This window comes from Capra hircus, chromosome 7, assembly GCF_001704415.2.
Source record: "Capra hircus breed San Clemente chromosome 7, ASM170441v1, whole genome shotgun sequence".
In the NCBI taxonomy this organism is placed as follows: Eukaryota; Metazoa; Chordata; class Mammalia; order Artiodactyla; family Bovidae; genus Capra; species Capra hircus.
This window is the reverse complement of record NC_030814.1, coordinates 15,954,299-15,976,101: the sequence shown is the minus strand read 5'-3', so window position 1 is coordinate 15,976,101 and position 21,803 is coordinate 15,954,299. Positions and strand designations below refer to the sequence as shown.

At 43.0% G+C, this 21,803-nt stretch overlaps 1 protein-coding gene across 7 annotated transcripts in view; it reads right to left on the bottom strand.

Annotated features, from left to right (window-relative positions):
- MCTP1 (multiple C2 and transmembrane domain containing 1) overlaps positions 1–6,197 on the bottom strand; it is a 557,812-nt gene extending 551,615 nt beyond the window's left edge. For all 7 annotated transcript variants that reach the window (XM_018050030.1, XM_018050036.1, XM_018050032.1 and 4 more), the window contains exon 1: positions 5,388–6,197. In XM_018050030.1, the coding sequence (XP_017905519.1) occupies positions 5,388–6,110 (723 nt within the window). In that variant the 5' untranslated portion in view covers positions 6,111–6,197. The remainder of the gene's footprint in view (positions 1–5,387) is intronic.

Sequence of the window (21,803 nt, the reverse complement as noted above, 5' to 3'; positions counted from 1 at the left end):
CCCAAAAGCGAGTATTCAAACAATGGCCCTCAGATATCAAGAAAAGCTTCTATTTAGGATGCTTGGTTTATTGAGGCAGGGAAATGTATAGTTTTTAGTAAGTTTTCCAGTAAAATTAATAAGTCAAAGCAAAAAATTTCACATTTCAAAAAATTAATTTTTGCTACTCTAAAACAGATGTCTGCTACAAAGCTGTAAATAACTATGATTTAACTTAAAAATCCATTACCCTAACTTCTGAATCTGCAGATTTTGTCAACGCTTCCAATGTTATCTACACATACTTTTTACTCATTATCAGTCTAGAGTTGGCAAACATTTTGATAATTGATATAAGTGAAAAAATCATACTACATGTTTCCTTGTGCCGAATATATATTATTAACCTTTAATTTTGTGAAATCATCCCCTATTTCCAAATGATGGAGCAACAGAAAACAGGAGGGAATATTTGTCCTATTTTCCTTATGAACCTGTTACTTCTGCTTTATCCCTCAAAGTATTTATTCACTTTTTCATGATAGAGTGCACATATTTGCCAAAAGTTATATAAGATTTTTTTCATTACTATTTAAAGAAGTTGTGATGTCACCAGTTCTGCCTGGGTTAATTTTAGGCTACTTTTGCCACCACTGCAAGGAAAATAATTTACATCAAAGGACCAGCAAATCCCCTGTTGATTTTTTTCAGCACCCATTTACTTGCAATGGTGGCAGCGGCAAAACTTTAATAAACCATCCAAAAATAATAACAGCACACAACTGCTAGTCTTTATTGAGACAGGTTTCAAGCCCATCTCAATTAACATATACCTGCTAACACTTGCATTTATAAATACAAGATCCGTGTGTATGTGTGTGTGTTAGTCATTCAGACACATCAGACTCTTTGCAAGCCCCATGCACTGTAGCCTGCCAGGCTCCTCTGTCCATGGGATTCTCTAAGCAAGAATACTGGAGTGGATAGGATTCCTTTCTCCAGGGGATCTTCCCAACCCAGGGGTCAAACCCTGGTCTCCTCCATTGTAGGCAGATTCTTCACTGTCTGAGCCATCAGGGAAGTCCACAAGATCCACAGCTCTATACAAATTCACCAGATACACCTGATATTGAAGGTTACAGGAAATAATTCTGCTCCAGAGAAAAACTATCATTCCATCTAGCCCTTTCTCTGGAATAATTTGATGATGCCAATATTTTTCAAGAATGAAATCACACATTGAACTGTACATCCTGCTCCAAAATGTCCTGAGATCTCACCCTCACTCTTTTACTTTGAAAAAGCTTTGGACAAGTTTCCAACACTCCTTCTAGGAGCTTATTTTTTAGATTATTTGGGGGATTCTAGTAGTTTTAATTATTTACATTACTTTTTAAAATTTGTGCCTTTCCCAAGTCTGCTGCTGCTAAGTCACTTCAATCGTGTCCGACTCTGTGTGACCCCATAGACAGCAGCCCACCAGGCTCCCCCATCCCTGGGATTCTCCAAGCAAGAACACTGGAGTGGGTTGCCATTTCCTTCTAAGTTATGCTATTTTAAGTAAGATTAAAGACACCTGAAAAATAGATAGCAAAAATTACACAAATCACATTTTTTAAACTTTTTGATACAGACTTTCTTTAAAAGATCAGATAATTAATAAAGCCAGATTTACTTCATGTCTAGACTTAATCTTAGAAGGTACCTTCCACTTTTTATTGGAGCTTTCCTATGTAATTTAGAAACGTTATCACAAGGAACGGGTATTCTTCCTACTGTGTTTTGAAACATTCCTATCCTGAAACATTTCATACCCTGAATATTTTACTCATTTTTTTCAAAATAATTTTTACTCCTCTATGAAAGCAATTTTAACAAAATGAATTTGAAAAAAATAAAGGATTAGCATTCACAAACACTGCAAACTTTTGTTAAAACACTTAAAAAATGCAACATATTCATGCCTCACTCTTTAACGGACTTTCTGATTCCAGCGAAGTATAATTTTAGTAACTCATCAAGACAGAATACATAAAATTGGCACATTTTTGATATGCACACAAATTGAGAACGCATCTTTCCCAACTGTGTTGCAGAAAATGAAATGCATCTGGCATGACAATATGGCCCAGCGCGTGAACTAGAATCAGTGGGAAGAAAGGGGTTTCTTTTTTTTTTTTCAAAGCAGAACCTTTTAAATAATGCACATGCTCCAACAGCAAGGCATTATTAAGTCTGCTAAACTGTTTCAAAGGTATATTTGACTTAAACACACACACACACACACACACACACACGCACACACTAGCAAGTGGGCTGGCAGGGGCAAAGGAGGTAGACTGGTTTGCTCAGTTGTAATGATTATACAGCAGGGACTTCCAAATCTCCTTCCCAAGCAGTCCAAAATGATTTTTTTGCTTTTGCACCGTATCTCCAGCCAGTCTCAGCGTATGCGCACATATGCTGTTGGGGCCTCGTGCTGGGCTGGGGGGTGGAGAGGTGGGGAGAGTGTTGAAGAACATGGCTAATGCCAGGAGCAAGCAGAGAACAAGAGAAAATTTGCGTAACCTGCTTTTTTGCAATGAATTTTCTTTTTTAAGAGAAGGGGCTTTTTCCCTAGGCAATCTGAAGATGGATTTAAGGCTTTTAGCATCTTGTCTTTTATGTGTTCCCATCTGTGCTTATGAACTGTGAATAAAACTGAAATCTGCATGTGCGACAAGCTCCCTCCCCATGCCCAAGTGTCTTCAGTGAGGAGGTGCAGGGAGAGAAAGGAAAGATCCCTGAGTTGGGCTGGAAGCCCGGGAGGGTGCTGCAGAGTTACACCTATTCCTGGACACTTTAAGGAGTCCTCTTCCAGTTCGAGGTTCCAGCTCCATTACTTCCTTCTCTCTAGAGGGGTGAGCCAGGTTCCTAGAGTTGGGCAAAGAGGCATTTAGGAGACAGGAATCCTCTCTGTGCATTAGTGAAAGAAAGCTGCTAAAAACTGGATGTGGGACTCGTAACAGAAAACTGTCCACTTCTCAGGGCACAAGGCTTCATAAGCAGCAGATGCAGTGAATCAACAATTAAGCCTCAGGGCCTATCTTCCTGCCCACACTCCACCCGTCACCTACTCTTTGAAAGAGGGTTTGGCCTTTGTATTCCTCCTATGACTTCACTGACATTCTGGTTCTTTATAATGAAAAGCTTCTTTAGAACTATAATTTGTAAATGTGATATAAAAGATACGCAACGATGCATTACAGAGAACAAAGAACAAATTAATTCAGCTAATCAATCACAGAACAGATTCTAGGAAACTGGAATGTATTAACAGGCAAACTTACAAGTATTAATCAACAGCACTGAAGTTATCTCAGAGACATACAAAGTTCTAAAAGTGGTCAAGCGTAGCTGTCATGATGGAAAAACATTTTAGAGAACGACAAAACTTCTTTCTGTCATATGTTAACGATGTGACCTTGGAAAGATTCTTTAATTTCTTTGAGCATTGATTTCCTAGGAAATCAAGCAAGAACTTCTATCATGTAGGGCAGTTGTGAGGATTATATCATGCAAGTGCCCAGAATTTTATGAAGACACAGGTAATAATGTTTGCTTCATATTCTCTCAAATCAGTTTTTTGGTCTTTTGTATAGAATGTTCATATTTAAACAGCAGTATTTTTCAAATAAAGGTTGATAGCACCTGAAAACGTTTTGATAAAAATGAATATAGAGATTAATTCTGAATTCCTTTCTATTGCTATGAAAATATCTTGGTTCATTGAACTGCAAAATTATTTAGTAAGTTAACACTTGCAGAAATATGGTGTCTTTTTAAATGTTTTGATCATAAAAGTTAATAAAAACAAATGTAAACAAGTATCCCAGCTCTAAAATTCTTATACATTAGGATCATGTACATACTCAAAAATAAATAATTTTAAAATATATAGTATTCATCTACACTGAATTTAAAGCATCTTTGTAAAACCACCTCATTTTGGAACCAGAATTAGGAGTTCTATTCAATTCTCTTTCAAGACAAAAAGGAAAGGTAGGTTCATATAGGCTTTTTGTCGTTATTATCTGTCTCCTCCTCTGAAAATAACTGGAACCTTGTTCTAAACCATCAGGTGTTTTCTAGAGCATCAGTAACATCAGATTATTGCAAGCAGTTGTGTTTATGAAACAACAAAACACACTAGTGTTCTGGTTGACTTTCTGATTACACTAATACATTAGCCAATAAACTGTGAAAACTTTCAACTGAAAGTCCATCTATTCCCATATCTTACCCTTCAAAGCATGGCCTTATGTTTTTTTGTGACCCAACTTCTAATCTAATTAAAGTTTTACTGTATATATTACTAACCCAACTAATCAGAGTCAAGATAATGAGAATCAATATAAGATGTATTGGAATAAAAAAGTTCTTTAGGTCCCTGGCAGAACGCAACTTTCAAAATACTTGCTAGCATGACCACGATTTGATAAACATTTACAAAAGAACACCGCCTCTACAAAACCGTACAAAACCAAGGGAGTAAAAGCCACAGCTCAGTGGAACATTTCACAGATTTTTACTTGACTATTGCCTGACCGAAGAGTCAACATGGTGTACAAAGCAGCCTAAGCTGAACGCAACTACTTTAGATGACTATAAAACAGAAAAAGCCTGGCAAAACCAATACAGTATTGTAAAGTAAAATAAAGTTAAAAAAAAAAGAAAAAGCCATAGGAACATCCGTGTGACTAACTCGGAAGAGACACGCTGGCCACTTGTTAGACAGCGATCCACTCACAGCAGGAAGTTTTGAGGAGGGTGGGAAGATGAAGACTTTTGCGCCTAAAGAGTTTCCCCAAGACGTGACCTCACGTTTGCCATCAATTCGCCTCTTCGCATTTCTACTTTTCCCTGAAAGTGTGTTGGGCATGCTTGCTTTTTCTTGGACAAGGTGAGACTTAGCTAGACAGTCCTTTTAGGGGCTCTCCAAAAAAGTACGCATTTTATGTCTAACCTTATTCCTCTCCTATTGTGCTGTGCTTAGTCGCTCAGTCGTGTCCAGCTCTTTGCGACCCCACGGACTGTGGCCCGCCAGGCTGCTCTGTCCATGCGATTTCCCAGGCAACAATGTTGGAGTGGGTTGCCATTTCCTTCCCCAGGTCCTCTCCTATTGGGCTACCATTAATACGTCCACTTTCATCGGCAGCTGAGAAAGCGACCCAAACTAGCTTCTAGCAATAGGTGCTCTTTCTGTCCAAAGTCAAGTCAGAGGGCAAGTCAGAACTTTTCCCTCTCTCTGTTTGATCTGCAGCACCCCTACCCGGCCCCTCCCGGGCCCTCCCGGGGTCCCGATTGCCCACCGCTGGAGGCGTGGCCCCCGCGCGCCCTGGCTCGGGCCGCGCCCACCTGTCACTCACCCCGCTGCTGCCGCGCTCCGGGCCCTTCTCCGGGGTCCGCGGCTCCGCCGGGCTCTGGGCTGGCTCAGCGCGAGGCGGCAGCGGCGGCGGCTCGAGCAGCTGCTCCAAGCAGGCGGTGCCCGGCAGCGAGGAACTCTTCTGATGGCACAAGTGCGCCGCGGTGCCCCGACGCCGCGCGCTCTCATCCCGGGCGCGGTCCCCCCTCGGGGGCGGCTGGGGCGAGGAGGACAGCGAGGATGAGGCGGAGGACGAAGAGGGAGCCGAGTCTGGGGAGCGTCCGCCGGGAGGAGTCGCTCCAGCGGCGGCGGCGGCCCCCGGCCCCTTCCCCACGGGAAGCAGATGCCCGCGGATCCGGCGGCGCAGCGTGGACCCAGGCTCGGCCCGGCCAGTGCCACCGGGCTCCAGAGGCTCCGGCGACGAGCAGCACAGGTTGGGCTGCGAGGAGGAGAAGACGCGGTCCAGCACTTGCTTCCGTTTCTTGAAGCCGCTCCACCGGCTGCCCCCGCCACCCAAGCTGGCCGGGGCATCCCGCCGGCCCCCGGGGGGCGGCGGGGAGGGCGACGGGGTGTCCGCAGTGCGGTGCTCAGGGCCCCCCGCGCGCGCGGCCCCGCCGCCCTTGCTCTTGCCCACCCCCAGCTGCAGGTTCTTCCAGAGCCGGGCCTGAAACGAGGACGCCGCCGCCGCCGGCTCGGGCGAGCCCGCCGCGGCTGCCCGGGGCTCCATCCTCCACCCCGCGCTCCTCCTCTCCCCTCCTCCTCCTCCTCCTTCTCCGCCCTCTCGGGCTGCGCCTCCTCCCGGAGCCCCGCGGCGGCGGCGGCGGACGCAGCAGCACCAGCCGGGAGTGACCGGCGGCTTCGGGCCAGCGCGGGGGCAAGCCGGCCTCGCCGCCGAGGTTCTCCCGCCGCTGGACTCCGGCGGCGCCGCCGCCTCCTCGCACACCGGCGGGGGTGGGCTGTCGCTACGGCCAGATCGCGGCCGCCGCAAAGTTTGTGGTTCCGAGCGCCGGGGCTCCAGGCCACTGGAGTCCCCCCTCCGCCCGCCCCCAGGCCGCGCCCTGGGCCCCTCTCCTTGCCGGCTCCGGACTCGCGGAGCGAAGCGCGCTCGGCCGTGCGCTCCCAGCCGCTGCGCCAGGGGACCCCGCAGCCGACGCCCTCCGGGCAGCACCTGTCAGCGGCGGGGGCGGCTGCCTCGGAACGGGGCGCGCGGGCGACTCACGCGACAGGGAGTCCTCGGCACGCCCGGGACCGTTCTCCAGCTCCCGGGTGGGAGGGCGAGCGAGGCGAGAGCCGGGCGGAGTTGGTTAGGGACCCGAGCCAGCTTGCTCCTCGGGAGCCAGCCACGGTTAGGTACCCACGCAGCTAGCTCTGGGCCGGCAGCGAGACGCGCCCTCCGACCATCTCGGTCCGTTCGATGAAGCGAGCCAGGGTGGAAATCATGCGCCTTCCCTGGGTCCTGCGGAGCAGCCAGTGTCCACACCGAGAGGTGAACGCGCCGGAGTCCTGAGGTTGAACGCCACTGCCTCCGCCCCGCTGCGCGCCCTGGGTCCAAGACCAGAGTTTGATTTCTTCTGCCTTGATTTCATCCCCATCCTCCCCTCCCCGCTCTTTGCTTGTGCCCTTAGTTTCTCCTGCAGACAGGGTCTAGAGGTTTCCGGGAGTCTGACAACAAAGCAAGTCCTAAAGTTGCAGGGAGTTTACCCGCGTCCCAAGACGAGGAGGATGCGCACTGCCTCTCATCCCATTCCAAACGTAGAGTATCTTGTTCTTTTCACTCAAGTGCGTTTTCCTTTCGTCACTTACAAAGCAAATGAGAAAGGCTCCTGCAGCCTTGGTTTCTCCCCAAATCTACTGCTCCAAGGGTCTTCTGAATCTCCTGAGAGAGTAGATGACACAGGATCTCTTCCGCACCACAAAATGCAGGAAATTCACAAGAGCTCTGGCACCGTAACGCCTAATTCCATTCTCCTCTGGCTAGCAGTATGCCCTGGGTGTGCCACTCACAGCTTTAAGGTTTTTCTTTTTCTATTTGCTTACCTTTATAACAAATATTTATTGAGCACCTACTACATGTCAAGCAATATGATAGGCTCCGAGGATGCAGCTGTGAACAAGGCCAACAGGGCTCCACCCTCATGCAGCCTATCTTCCAGTGGGAGAATCAAACAGAATTTCTAATAGTGAAGAGTCCCATGGAGAAAATAAAACAGGGTACCATAACAAAGTGGCTGTGGAGGTGGGGTTGCCAGATTAATTGCAGGACACCCAATGAAGTTTGAATTTCAAATAAATGATGTACAAATACTGTTTGAGTATGCGCATGTCCCAGACATTGCATACGACTTACTAAAAGACTATTTGTTGTTTATCTGAAATTCCCTGTTTTGTATTTTTATTTTCTACATCTGACAACCCCTTACAGAAGGTGTTTTTGTTGTTGTTGTTGTTTTGAGGTTATGTGTACATCTGAGAAGCTAAATTTTGAGTTGAGGTTTAATGAGGACAAACAGCAGTCATTGAAAGATCTGATTACAGAGCATCCCAGGCAGAAGGAACAGCAGGTGCAAAGGCCCCAAGGCAGGAAGCAGCTTGGCTTGGCATGGCATGTTCAAGGACAGATGAACTGCTGCAAATAACGTGGAATAAGGTGGATAAGAGATGAAAGGAGTCCTACAGCCATAGTAAGAGACTGAGCCTCCTGTAAGTGGAATGGGAAGCCATTTGAGGGTTTGAAGCATGAGTGATGAGATAATACTAATGCCTGCCTTGCGGGGCTGTTCTAAGGATAAAGTGAAAAAGGACTTCACTCAATGCCTGAGGCTTTTCCACACGAGAGAGTCACACCGAAAATACCATAACCATAAAAAATTACCTCAGTATAGAGCTACTGTGATAGCTCGGAAGAGAAACTATTTTATCCAGAAGTCTTCCCTGCAACATAGGAAAACATATTCTAATACTAGTTTTTCTAGGATGTTGTTAATGAAAGCACAGAGAAAATAAGTAAAGAAATAAAGGATTCTCCATATCTGTGTCTCTATTCCCGCCCTGTAAACAGATTCATCTGTACCATTTTTCTAGCTTATATATATATATGCATTAAGAAACGATATTTATATTTCTCTTTCTGACTTCACTCTGTATGACAGACTCTAGGTCCATCCATATCGCGACAAATGATCCAACTTCTTTCCTTTTATGGTTAAGTAATATTCCGTTGTGTAACAGAGATGTAGATGTAGAGAATGAATGTATGGATCCAAGCGGAGAAGGGGAGCGCGGGATGAACTGGGAGAGAGGCATTGACACATATACACTGCCACGTGTACAGTAGACGGCTAGGGGGAGGCTGCTGTGAAGCACAGGGAGCTCAGCTCGGTGCTCTGTGATGACCTACGGGGTGGAATGGGGAGGGGGAGGCTCTAGACGCAGGGGATATACGTATACATATGGCTGATTCGCTTTGATGTTCAGCAGAAACTAACACGACACTGTAAAGCAATTATACTCCAATAATAAAGAATTACCATAGCAAATTTAGAAGAAATGATAATCACTTCTTACCAAAGCTCTAAAAATAAGTCAAGTTTGTCATATTTACTGACATGGGGCCATGGACTCATAGTGATGACTGCAGTCTTATATTCACGTAGTCTTTTAATGATGTGTTTGACTTTTGTAGCTTTATGTTTTCATTTTTCTCTCTTGCCTAGTTTTGCCTTGAACTCATTAACTCATTTCAGAACCTGAAATCTACAATCCCAGATAACACTCATCCATCAAGGAGAGTTCATTTCTAGAACTTGAAAGAAGACAAGTAACTTTTCTTAAATATCTAAAGTGGATTAGAAATTGAGAGGCTACCCTACAAACTGTGCATTACATAAAATTGCACTGAATATGGCCTTTGCCATCAAAGGCCTTATTATATTTAAGATACTATTTAAAAAAATAAAAGTTATACAACACAAGGGGACAGTGAATCCCCTTGATCACTGAGGGAATACAGAGGAGTGAAGAATCACTTGTGGCTTGACTAAAGGAAGATTTGTTGGAGTCATCATCTGAGCTAAGATCTATAGCAGGTGACAGAGTACACTAGGAAGATAGCTTTGCCACCAGCAAAAAGAAAGCAAGACTAATGGCACATAGCAAGACTTCAGTAAATGTTAGCTTTTCTTTCGTTACAGTTTATTAGCCATCTAAATATTTATAGAGCATCTATCGCTTGAATGAATATGAAATTAATATATGCATCACACATTGATATATAAGAGGTTGGGAAGGTGATGGATAAGGTAATATTTGAGTAGAAGCTCAAAGGAAGTGAGGGAGGGAACCTAATGGTAAATCTAAGGGCAAATTTTTCCAGGAAGAAGGAGCATTAAGTGCAAAGAGACTGAGGCAGGGACACGCTCTGCTTGAGGAAACAGCAAGAAAGACAAAATAGCTGGAACAGGGAGCGAGAGGGAAGTGGAAGGAGAAACTATGGCAGAGATGGCTAAAGGCCACATGCAGAGGATTCTGTGGTCAACAGTGAGGACTTTGGGTTTAGGAGGATGGGAAGTCACTGGGCACTTGGGTAGAGTTATCTGTGATCCAACTTGCATTTTAAAAGACTCTCTCTGGCCCCTATGTTGACAATAAAGTGCAGAAGGGAGGGGGTAGGAACAGACTTTAGACAGGTCCTATTACTATAAATACATACGGGACAGTGGTGTCTTTGACAGAGGTGGAAGGTGAGAAGTGGTGCAAGTGGGAAAATTCTAGTTACAGGATGTTTTGAAGATAGAACTGAGACAACTAACCACAGTTTGAATGTGGGATACTCAAGCGTAACGCTAAGAGGTTTGTGTCTCTTACCCTATGAAATCATCACAGCAACCCCATATTATAGACGAAGGAACCAAGTATGAGGCATACTAAGTGATCTTACAAGGTCACGCATTGAGTAATTAGCAGATCCCTGGTCTACAAGGTTCCAAAGCCACAGAACTTGTTTAATTTTAAATGCATGCATAAATAAATAGAATGAAATAATTGAGAGAGGCCTCAGGAGATACATGGATCCATGTCCTGACCTTGGGTGAGCAGCAAGACCATCTCGGGCAGAACCACTTGATGCGATCAAGGACATAAATGCAAGCCCCCAAACAACGTGTCTGGGACTAATTGAGTTAAAGGGCAACTAAATGGCACTTATGGAGCCCTCTTGTCAGTGGGGCCCTGGCTCCTCTCCCAGCTCCTGGCATTGGCCCAGATGCCTGCAAGCCCTCATTTCCTCTCTCAGTCTCTGAAATGGGGACAGTGATATCTGTTGGCCAGACCCACCTTACAGCGAACTGGTTAAAAGCCAAATGGAGGTAGCATTTTTAATGAGGAATGCCTGTTCGCAAGAGTGAAGTTATCACCACTTTGGAACTGAAACCAAGAAAAGGTACCAGACTGATGTTCCTCCTCACATGGAAAAACCCTGCTGTGTGGAAAGAAGCTCTTTGAACCCTTCCAAACCAAGGACCCAGTTGTCACAATTCACACGTTGAGATGAGTGCTGAATGCACAGTCAACTCAACAAACGTCTGGTTCACGTGTAAACAAGTTTTTGCCTTTTTCTTCCTTGAAAGTTTTCTCAAAGTTCTCAAAGGTGGTTTAATATTAAGTAACTTCAGAGGAGCTGTTTCTTTTTTATACTATTTAACCTAAGCCACTTTTTATTTTCTTCTTAACCAGTGTGGTTTAAAAAAATTCTAGAATGCTAGACCAAAAGTCCTGAATACTCATTGGAAGGACTGATGCTGAAGCTGAAACTCTAATACTTTGGCCACCTGATATGAATAACTGACTCATTTGAAAAGACCCTAGTGCTGGGAAAGATTGAGGGCAGGAGGAGAAGGGGATTACAGAGGATGAGATGGTTGGATGGCATCATCGACTCAATGGACATAAGTCTGAGTAAACTGGGAGTTGGTGATGGACAGGGAGGCCTGGCATGCTGCAGTCCATGGGGTCACAAAGAGTCAGACAGGACTGAGAAACTGAACTGAACTGAGACAAAAAGATATTCTGAAATTTCTATGTGGGAAGGACATAGGATTGTCTATGAGGTGTGAATTAGAGTAGGGGGACTTGAAGCCGTATTTACATAATTTTTAAAAACTCAACTGTCCATATAAAAGAAGGGACAAAAGGGGTTGACTGGAGATCTGGAGGAACCCAAAGCCTCGACTGCCTGTCTCTCGATGCTGGTTCTGCACAAAGTCAGAAGACGTTGGCATTGGCCTGGCACCACATGTGAGGGCTCTGTCACCACATGTGAGGGCTCTGTCACCACAGGTGGCATGTGGACCTCAATTTTTCACAAGTAAAGTGAACAGTAAAGGACTACTTTTCCTCTCAGGTCTCCTCCAGCTTAAAAATTATATACGCTTCTGAAACAAATCTCCAATGTAAGATTAAAATCCATTTATTCATTCCTGATTTCCTACTTTCAGTGGTGATACAAAGGCAGGTGCTACTGGGTGGGTATGGAAATAACTTCCTTTGACAGATGCAAAGTATTATATGGGGCCTGGATCAACAGCAAGTTCATATTGTGCAGCAGGGGGAACCATGTTCAATATCCTGTAATAAACCATAATGGGAAAGAATGTGAAAAAGTACATATGTATATATGTACACTCAGACATATATATCTGAATCATTTTACTGTAAACCAGAAACTAACACAACATTGTATATCAACTATCAGTTCAGTTCAGTCGCTCAGTCGTGTCCAACTGACCCCATGGACTGCAGCACGCCAGGCCTCCCTGTCCATCACCAACTCCTAGAGTTTACCCAAACTCATGTCCATTGAGTCGGTGATGCCATCCAACCACCTCATCCTCTATTGTCCCCTTCTCCTCCTGCCTTCGATCTTTCCCAGAATCAGGGTCTTTTCAAATGAGTCAGCTCTTCGCATCAGGTGGCCAAAGCATTGGAGTTTCAGCTTCATCATCAGTCCTTTCAATGAACATTCAGGTCTATTTTCCTTTAGGATGGACTGGTTGGATCTCCTTGCTATCCAAGGGACTCTCAAGATCTCAAGAATCTTCTCCAACACCACAGTTCAAAAGCATCAATTCTTCAGTGCTCAGCTTTCTTTATAGTCCAACTCTCACATCCATACATGACTACTAGAAAAACCACAACCTTGACTAGATAGACCGTTGCTGGCAAAGTAATGTCTCTGCTTTTTAATATGCTGTCTAGGTTGGTCATAACTTTCCTTCCAAGGAGTAAACGTCTTCTAATTTCATGGGTACCGTCACCATCTGCAGTGATTTTGGAGCCCAAAAACATAAAGTCAGCCACTGTTTCCACTGTTTCCCCATCTATTCATCAAATCAACTATACTTCAGTCATACCCTGTTGCAGAAGCTGTTAGGGCCCCTGTCCTCTCTCAAGCCTCAGAACGCAGGTCGAGTATCTGATTTCTCCATCTGAAGGCTGTTTCCCAATTTACATCCCTCCTCCCACCAAGTGCCTGGAACACCCCTCAACCAATGAGTGCTGGCATTGATGTGTGGGTATTTCAGTAACTCAGAGGCAGGGGCTCTCTACTTCTCCCAGCGCCCTCGGTGCTGGCTGCCTTGATGACATGCCCCATCTCAGCTTTCTTTCATTCCTGTCTCACATGGCCCCTCCCCAGCTGCTGGTCCCTGAGCCTCTTCAACAAACGGCTTGCATCTGAATCCTTGTGGCTAAATCTGAAGGGACCGAAACTAAGGCATCTTATAGAGACATTTCAAACTCTGGCTAACTTTCCCAGCTCAGGCACCCTATGAGAATAAAAGTAACTTCCTCCAGCAAGATTCCTTAGGGTCATACAATTCTTTTATGGAGGACTATAAAGACAAAATTTATCCCAGAGCCTGTGGTCTATCCACTGAAAGTGAAACTCCTTGAGACCCAGACTGTTCATCTATGATTGACCTCCTTGATATTGTCCAATGACCTCCTACAGTAGACAATAGGGTAGACTTCTCAGCATTCACTACACCCTGGAAAATTGTTCTCAGCTGATCATGGTCATTCTATCCTTTTTTTTCCAGACCTGTAACCAATCCTGGAAATTGTAAGAGTGTATTATATGAGATTGAATTCAACTGTGAGTAACACGCAGCCCTTTAACCGTGTTCAGAGGTCTGAAGGTCATCATCCACACCTAGTATGCCATTCCTTCTCTTTGATTTCTTCTCTCTTGTTGCTCCACCACACATGCCTACCATCCCCACAATCACTGCATGCTCCAAGATTGTCAACAGAGCTTCAGTCATGAGATGCAGGTTCAATCCCTGGGTCAGCAAGATCCCCTGGAGGAGAGCATGGCAACCCACTCCAGTATTCTTGCCCAGAGAATCCCATGGACAGCGGAGCCTGGTGGGCTACAGTCCGTGGGGTCGCAAAGAGTCCGACACAACCGAAGGAACTAGGCATGCGTGCCTGTGATCACACTGAGCCCACCTGGGTAACCCAGGATAACGCCCCTATATTATGGTCAGTCTACTAGAATACTTAATTCTGTCTAAAAGTCCCTCCCTCCCTGTACCTATTCTAACAGTTAGCTGAATAACTAGGGACAGGATTCTTGAGGAGATACGTTTGAAATCGTGCTTACCACTGGTTTCCTAGAGCCCAAAGCATCCTAATTGACATATCCTCATTGTAGACCAGAAAAAGAGGTTACAAGATTGCCTCATTCACCATAGGCTATGAAACCCAGAAGAACTGGCTCAGTTATAACAAAGTGACAGTATTAAGGAACCTCCTGGCGGTGCAGTGGTTGAGACTTTGCCTTCCAGTGGAGTGGATGTAGGTTTGATCCCTGGTGGGGGACCTAAGATCACATATGCCCCTTGGCCAAAAAAACAAAACAACAAACAAAAACCCAGAAAAGAATATTGTAACAAATTCAATAGATTTTTAAAATGGCCCACATGAAAAAAAAAAAATCTTAAAGTAACAGAATTAAGATGAACATTCATTAATGATAAGAACACTAAGACACTGGCTACACAACACAGACCTTTTCTCTTTGCTATGTTATTTTGAATCTGGCCCTTGTGCTAATTAGACACATACTTCTCCCCTCTATTTTCTCCTAACATAATGCCTTCCAGGTTGCAATCATTTTTTTAGTTTATTTCAAATCCAATTCTCTAACTCACACATTCTTTTTCCAAGTGAGATAAAATGGTTATTTAAGAAATATACATTATTGATTTCAAACCAGTGCCTGAAAATTTAACTGTCTTCCTGGCAAGCCCTGTTTTAAAATTTCCTGCCTAGAAAATGCACAGGCAAAAACTACACAGACGAAATTCTTGTGTGGTTTTATTCTGAGATGACCTTCTCTCTGAATCCCATAAGGGGAAGTAGGAAAATGGAAAGAAAGATAGAATAACTAAATGTCGATAAACATCCTTACAAAAATGAAATCAAGTACAATCTCTTTTATGAAGAAATTACCTTAAATGAAACTATCTGCTAAAATAGGCGTCTAAGACCCTGATTTGTAGCCTGTTAGTCCATCCAGCATGTCTGCTCTTAATCTTGACTTCTACCATAATCTACAGCTAAATTCTGGTCATGTATCGATAATTATATGAGATTACCTGGTGGCTCAGCAGTAAAGAATGCACTTGAGTGCAGGAGACACAGGTTCGATCCCTGGGTTGGGAAGATCCCCTGGAGGAGAGCATGGCAACCCACTCCAGTATTCTTGCCTGAAGAATCCCATGGACAGAGGAGCCTGGTGGGCTACAGTCCATGGGGTTGCAAAGAATCAGACACGACTGAAGTTAATTAGCATGCAGCACATACAGATATAAGTTCCCTTTCGACTGAACACCTAAGAAATCAACATGGGAGAGGAGTCGGCCCAGGTCTCATATAAAGTCAGTGGTGGGGCCAGTGAGGTCTTTGCAGGTAGCAACAATTTTTTAGGGGAACTGAGGGATAAGCCATCGTTACTCCACACCACTCCCAGTATTTGTGGACCTATTTCTCATTCAATTCTACAATTCAGCAGACTGAATCGCTCCACAAGGTAACCACTCCAAGTTCAGGAACTGTCCATCTCTGTCAGGATGTAACAGACGACAGCCTGAACTCCAAAGACATCAGGTCTGACTTTGCACTGACTTGGCTCCGGATGAACAGCAGTGCCCGAGTACTTTGTGCTTTCCCCCCAGCCTTGGGTTAAGAAACCAAATTGAGGTAGAAAAATTGCTGCCAAAAATAAACAAAATGGTATTCACCATTTACAGGGCTGTCGTCTATAAATAGGACCTCTGAGCCATAATGAGGTTGGCTATATGGCAAGAGGTCTAGGGACCTGTATGGACAGTTTCTCATTGCAAACAGCCATGAGCTGGGATCAAAAATCAGTCCTGCTAACTTTTGTGCAAATAGGAAGAAAAATACAGTTCCTTTGTATTTTCTGTCATATGTCTGGTTTTCCTTTAGAGTGATGCCACTCAACCAGAGGTTAATGAAGAAAAAGTACCAAAACATTCAACCCAATTTTAACTATCATCCAGATTCAATCCTTTAGACAATCTCTTTAGAAAATGCCATATGTAAAATAGATAGCCAGTGCAAATCGACGCATGAAGCAGGGCAGCCAAAGTCGGTGCTCTGGGACAACCCAGAGGGATAGGGCAGGGAGGGCGGTGGGAGGGGGGTTTAGGAAGGGGGTACACATGTATACCTGTGGCCAATTCATGTTGATGTATGGCAAAAACCATCACAATATTGTAAAGGAATTATCCTCCAACTATAATTAATTGATTTTTTTTTTTTTTTAAAGAAAATGCCTACAGTCCTCTTTGGACAAAATGACTGTCTCTCAGGGAGCCTTCTCTTCCAGCTCTTCCTAAGAAGGCATCTTGAGTGAACGTAGAAAAAAATGTGGTTTTCCAAATCTTCATGAAAGCAGGAGAGAGTAAGGGTCTGAGGGTGGTGTCATCTGCCTCTTCTTTTCTGGGGGAGATGCCCCTTGTCTACCGGGTCTGCCTGCTAACAATTGCAACCAAGTCTGTACTTACACAATCTGTCTTCTCCCACCGTAGTCAGAGCCCAGAGAAGCTCCCAGATGATTCAGTCTGCCCTTGGCTCTCACTGGCCGGGGCCCTTGACATCTATCTGTCACTTCCCTTACCAGCCTGGGCCCAGCTATCCATACGAAGCCTTTGCTGGGAGTACATCTAGGTCCACTGGCTCTCAACTCAGTATCCCGACATAAAAAATAAGATGTGCTCAAAAAAACCAATAGATGCTTTTGAACTGTGGTGCTGGAGAAGACTCTTGAGAGTCCCTTGGAACGCAAAGAGATCAAACCAGTCACTCCTAAAGGAAATCAACCTTGAATATTCATTGGAAGAACTGATGCTGAAGCTGAAGCTCCAATACTCTGGCCACTTGATGTGAAGAACCGATTCATTGGAAAAGACCCTGATGCTGGGAAAGACTGAAGGTGGGAGAAGAGGGTGGCAGAGGATGAGATGGTTGGATGGCATCACCGACTCGATGGACATGAGTTTGAGTAAGCTCAGGGAGATAGTGAAGGACAGGGAGGCCTGGTGTGCTGCAGTCCATGGGAGTGCAAGAAGTCGGACACGACTGAGTGACTGAACAACAGGAAAGCTGAGCATCAGGGCCTTCTGCCAGCTACAGAGTGCCACCTAGTTTCTGTTACTGTGGCTGCTCCCTAAACTGGTTTGTAACAGCTCTGTTCTCTGATAGTAAATAGCTGGAACTCTTATTCTTCTCTCTCTCTCTCCCTCTTTATCAATCCATCTCCCCTGCCTTTCCTTCATCCCCTTAGACTGGCCTTTGGTTCCCACATAGGATAGGCCTACCAGTCAGGGTTACAGCAGGAAATAGTTCAGTTCAGTCACTCAGTAGTGTCTTTGAGACTCCATGGAGTGCACCGCGCCAGGCCTCCCTGTCCATCAACTCCCCGAGTTTACTCAAACTCATGTCCACTGAGTCGGAAATTCCATCCAACCATCTCATCCCCTTCTCCTCCTGCCTTCAATCTTTCCCAGCATCAGGGTCTTTTCAAATGAGTCAGTTCTTTGCGTGAGGTGGCCAAAGTATTGGAGTTTCAGCTTCAGCATCAGTCCTTCCAATGAATATTCAGGACTGATTTCCTCTAGGATGGACTGGTTGGATCTCGTTGCAGTCCAAGGGACTCTCCAGAGTCTTCTCCAATACTGCAGTTCAAAAGCATCAGTTCTTCAGTGCTCAGCTTTCTTTATAGTCCAACTCTCACATCCATGCATGACCACTGGAAACCCCATAGCCTTGACTAGACGGACCTTTGTTGGCAAAGTAATGCCTCTGCATTTTAATATGCTGTCTAGGTTGGTCATAACTTTCCTTCCAAGGAGTAAGTGTCTTTTAATTTCATGGCTGCAGTCAACATCTGCCGTGATTTTGGAGCCCCCAAAATAAACTCTGACACTGTTTCCACTGTTTCCCCATCTATTTCCCATGAAGTGATGGGACCAGATGCCATGATCTTAGTTTTCTGAATGTTGAGTTTTAAGCAAATTTTAAATTGAATAAATGCAATTATTTTCAAACACATGGCAAGACAGTGCAGTAGCTCTCAGATTGTAGTCAGGAGACCTGAGATCCTTTCACGTCAAGGCTATTTTCCCAGTAATTGGTTCTAAGATATCTTGTCCCTTTTCCAATCTCAGCCTCTCACAAGTGTCCAGTGGGGTTTCTCAGAGGCTATATAACACATGACATTTACAACAAAGAACATCATAAACAAAGTAAACGGCAAAAAAGAACAAATATGGGCAAACATTTGTAAAACATATGACAGGAAGGAGGTTAAAAGGCAGAAATTATAAAGAACTCCTTAAAATGGTAAGAAAAAGACAACCCAACAGAAAAACCGGCAAAAGATATGAACAGGAAATTCACAGAGGAAAAATATTTACAGCAAAAAGAAAAAGTGCAAACTTAGACCCTACTAAGATGCAGTTTTTAAAATGTTATTACAGAGATGAGTAAAATATAAATGTGCTTGAGTGTGTCAGATTTGGTATGTGTGCAGGAAATGAATATCATGGTCATTACTAACAGCAGTGTGAACTGTTAACAGCCATTTCAGAGGTCAATTTGTATGCATTATTTAAACTCACATAATTGATGACTCAGGAATTCTATTTCTTAGTATCTCCACTCCCCAAACTCTGCATATAGACCAAGAGATATGTATAATAGTATTGCAAGCACTGTTAGAAATAGCAATAATGATTATAAATTACCAGAAGAAGGGGGGATGGGATTTGAAAGCCCTTCAACACAGTAATGATTATATAAATTGTGATTTATCCACACTATGAAATTCTATGCAGCAGACAAAAGATAAAAAGAAAGGGATAGATCAATACGTTTACATGAGAAAGATCACCAAAGCATTGCTGAGTCAAAAATAGCAAGTTGTAAATTTATATTTATGCTATGATAGTATATTTATGTTTATAATAAACTCACAATTAGAAATCAGTATTACAGTATATTTAACAAATCATAAATCACAACGTGTTTAGAGTCATCTTCACACTGGAAAAATAGTTTGATAATAGGAAATTTATTAAAATAGTGCATGCATGCTCAGTTATGTCTGACTATTTGTGACCCCGTGGACTATGACCCACCAGATTCCTCTGTCCACAGAATTTTCCAGGCAAGAACACTAGAATGGGTTGTCATTTCCTCCTCCAGGGGATCTTCCTGACCCAGGGATCGAACCCGTGTCTCCTGTGTCCCCTGCCTTGGCAGGTGGATTCTTTACCACTGTGCCACCTGGGAACCCATTAAAATATTATACCCTATTAATTTGGTCCAATGAGATTGAATAATACTTAGAAAGTATGTAATAAAATTCAACATAATTTTCCAATTTAAAAATCTTAGTGAAAGAGATAGGTAATTTTTTAATGTATTTATTTTTAATCGAAGGATAATTGCTTTACTATATTGTGTTGGTTTCTGCCAAACATCAACATGAATCAGCCATAGGCACACCTATGTCCCTTCCCTCTTGAATGTCCCTTCCCTCTTGAATCTCCCTCTCGCCTCCCTCCCCATCCCCCTCTAGGTTATTATAGAGCCCCGGGCTGTTTCCTGAGTCATACATCAAATTCCCACTGGCATCTATTTTCCTGCGATTCACGGGGTCACAAAGAGTCGGACACGACTGAGCGACTGAACTGAACTGAACTGAAAGTAAGTTTCCATGTTACTCTCTCCGTATTTCCCACCCTCTCCATATTTTCCACCCTCTCCTTCCTCACCCTCCTTCCATGTCCGTAAGTCTGTTCTCTATGTCTGTGTCTCTGTTACTACAAGAACAAAGAATTTCAACAGTACCGAGATGAGTAAATTTTAATGTGATATAATGATGTAGACAGAAGCCCCAAAGCTAGCAAAAATCTTTCAAACCAAAGCAATAATGGAGGCAATCTTGTGTAAGCCAAGAATAAGGCAAGGATTCTAAACAAGGGCACAGCTACTTAAAAGTGTTTTGCAAGAGTGAGCCAATGCATTTAAATAAGAAAATGAAATAAGATGTGTAAGTATTGGAAAGTATGACATAAATTTTCCATTACTTACAGGTGATATCATTGTGAGTTTAAAAAACTGAAGGGAAAAAACATAAAAACACCAAGAAAAGCCAGTAAAGGAATAAGTACAAAATTAATCTTTTTAAAAACAATAACCAAAAAATAAAAACCAAGTGAACAAAATAAGATAAACCCAAGAGTTATATGAAGAAAACTTTACAACTTTATTGCAGGACATGAAAGATGATGTGAATAAAAGGAAAACACCTGAGTGTGGAGAGTCACTATTGATTAGTGGTAATTTCTGCTTGATGAATCCATGAAAACCAATGTGATCTCAGTCACAAAACTGAGAATTTTTAAAACATGACCAAATAGTTGTAAAGTTCATTTGGAAGACTAAACATGTTCTAAGAGTAAAGAAAAATAAATCTGTAAAAGAAGAGTTTTGCATGGAAATGAGTCACTTTGGAAATCAAAAGTCATTATAAAGTTATAGCAATTTTAAATTTAAAACATTGGTTCAGGAATAGCCACAACTGATCAGTGTTCAGAATGAGGTCTAGAAATAAATGCAAGAACCTGCAGGTATTTAGATTTTCATAGGGTGCTGCTCCAAAATCAATAGCAAAAGATTAAACATTAATATTCAGTTGAGATAAATAGCTAAGCCTATGAAGACAAAGATGTATTCCTACCCCATTTCTTTCACCAAAGTAAATTTCCTATAACAATTATTAATTAAATGTTAAAATAATCGACAATATCAAAGCATATCAGGTTGAATAAATGAAAAGAAAAACCCCAGTGGATCAATCATTCCATGGACACAGACATTTCTGTCTGTTTTGTTCACTAATATATGGTGCCTGACACACAGTAAATGTAGAGTAAATATGTTTGATAAATGCGTGAACCAAAAAATTACCAAAGATATATAACTATAGAAGAAAACATGATTTTTGAAAAATCTTTGAATTAGGAAGATTTTTCTCATTATAGTAGGAAATCAACAAATACTTGGGGGTTAAAAAAGATTGATAAGCCTGGTCAAATGAAAAATAAACTTCTCCACTCAATAAGAATGCTCATATAGAAAAATTTGTCTTTGAGAGGCAAAACATAAACTTTCTCTATTTTCAAAACAAATTTGCTGATTAATACTAAAACACCAACTCAACTGGAAAAAATGAGCAGAAATTCAGCTTAACTGTTACTTGATATCAATAATCTATCAACCCCATAATACTGAAATATTAGTACCTCTGTGCTAACAATCAGAATTCTAGCAATTAATGAAACAGAACAGACATTTCCCTTATGGAGCCAATAACCTCATTTTCTAGTTACATCATTTAATCTATCTGGTCTTTGGTTTTCTCTCTTTAAAATGAGAAGAGCAATGCCCACCTCCTAGATTATTCTGAACATTAAAAGAGGTAATGAACATGAAAGTATTTAGTGTCTGAAAAATAATAAGCACTCAGGAAATATTTGCTGACTATAAAGTGTGTGCATTCACATCTGACTTCACTAGGCTGAGTTTTTAGTGGAAATAGTACAACTGTTTGGAAAATAAATAATAGGTAGATGCTGTCTTACTCACCTCAGACTGCTATAACAAAATACCATAGATTGGGTGAGTTAAACAGACTTTTTTTTTTTTTTCTCATAGTCTTAGAGGCTGGGAAGTCCAGGATCAAAGTGCTGGTAGATTGTATTCCTTAAAAGAGCTCTCTTCCTGGTTTTCAGATGGCCACCTTCTTGCTACCTTCTTGAACTGACTG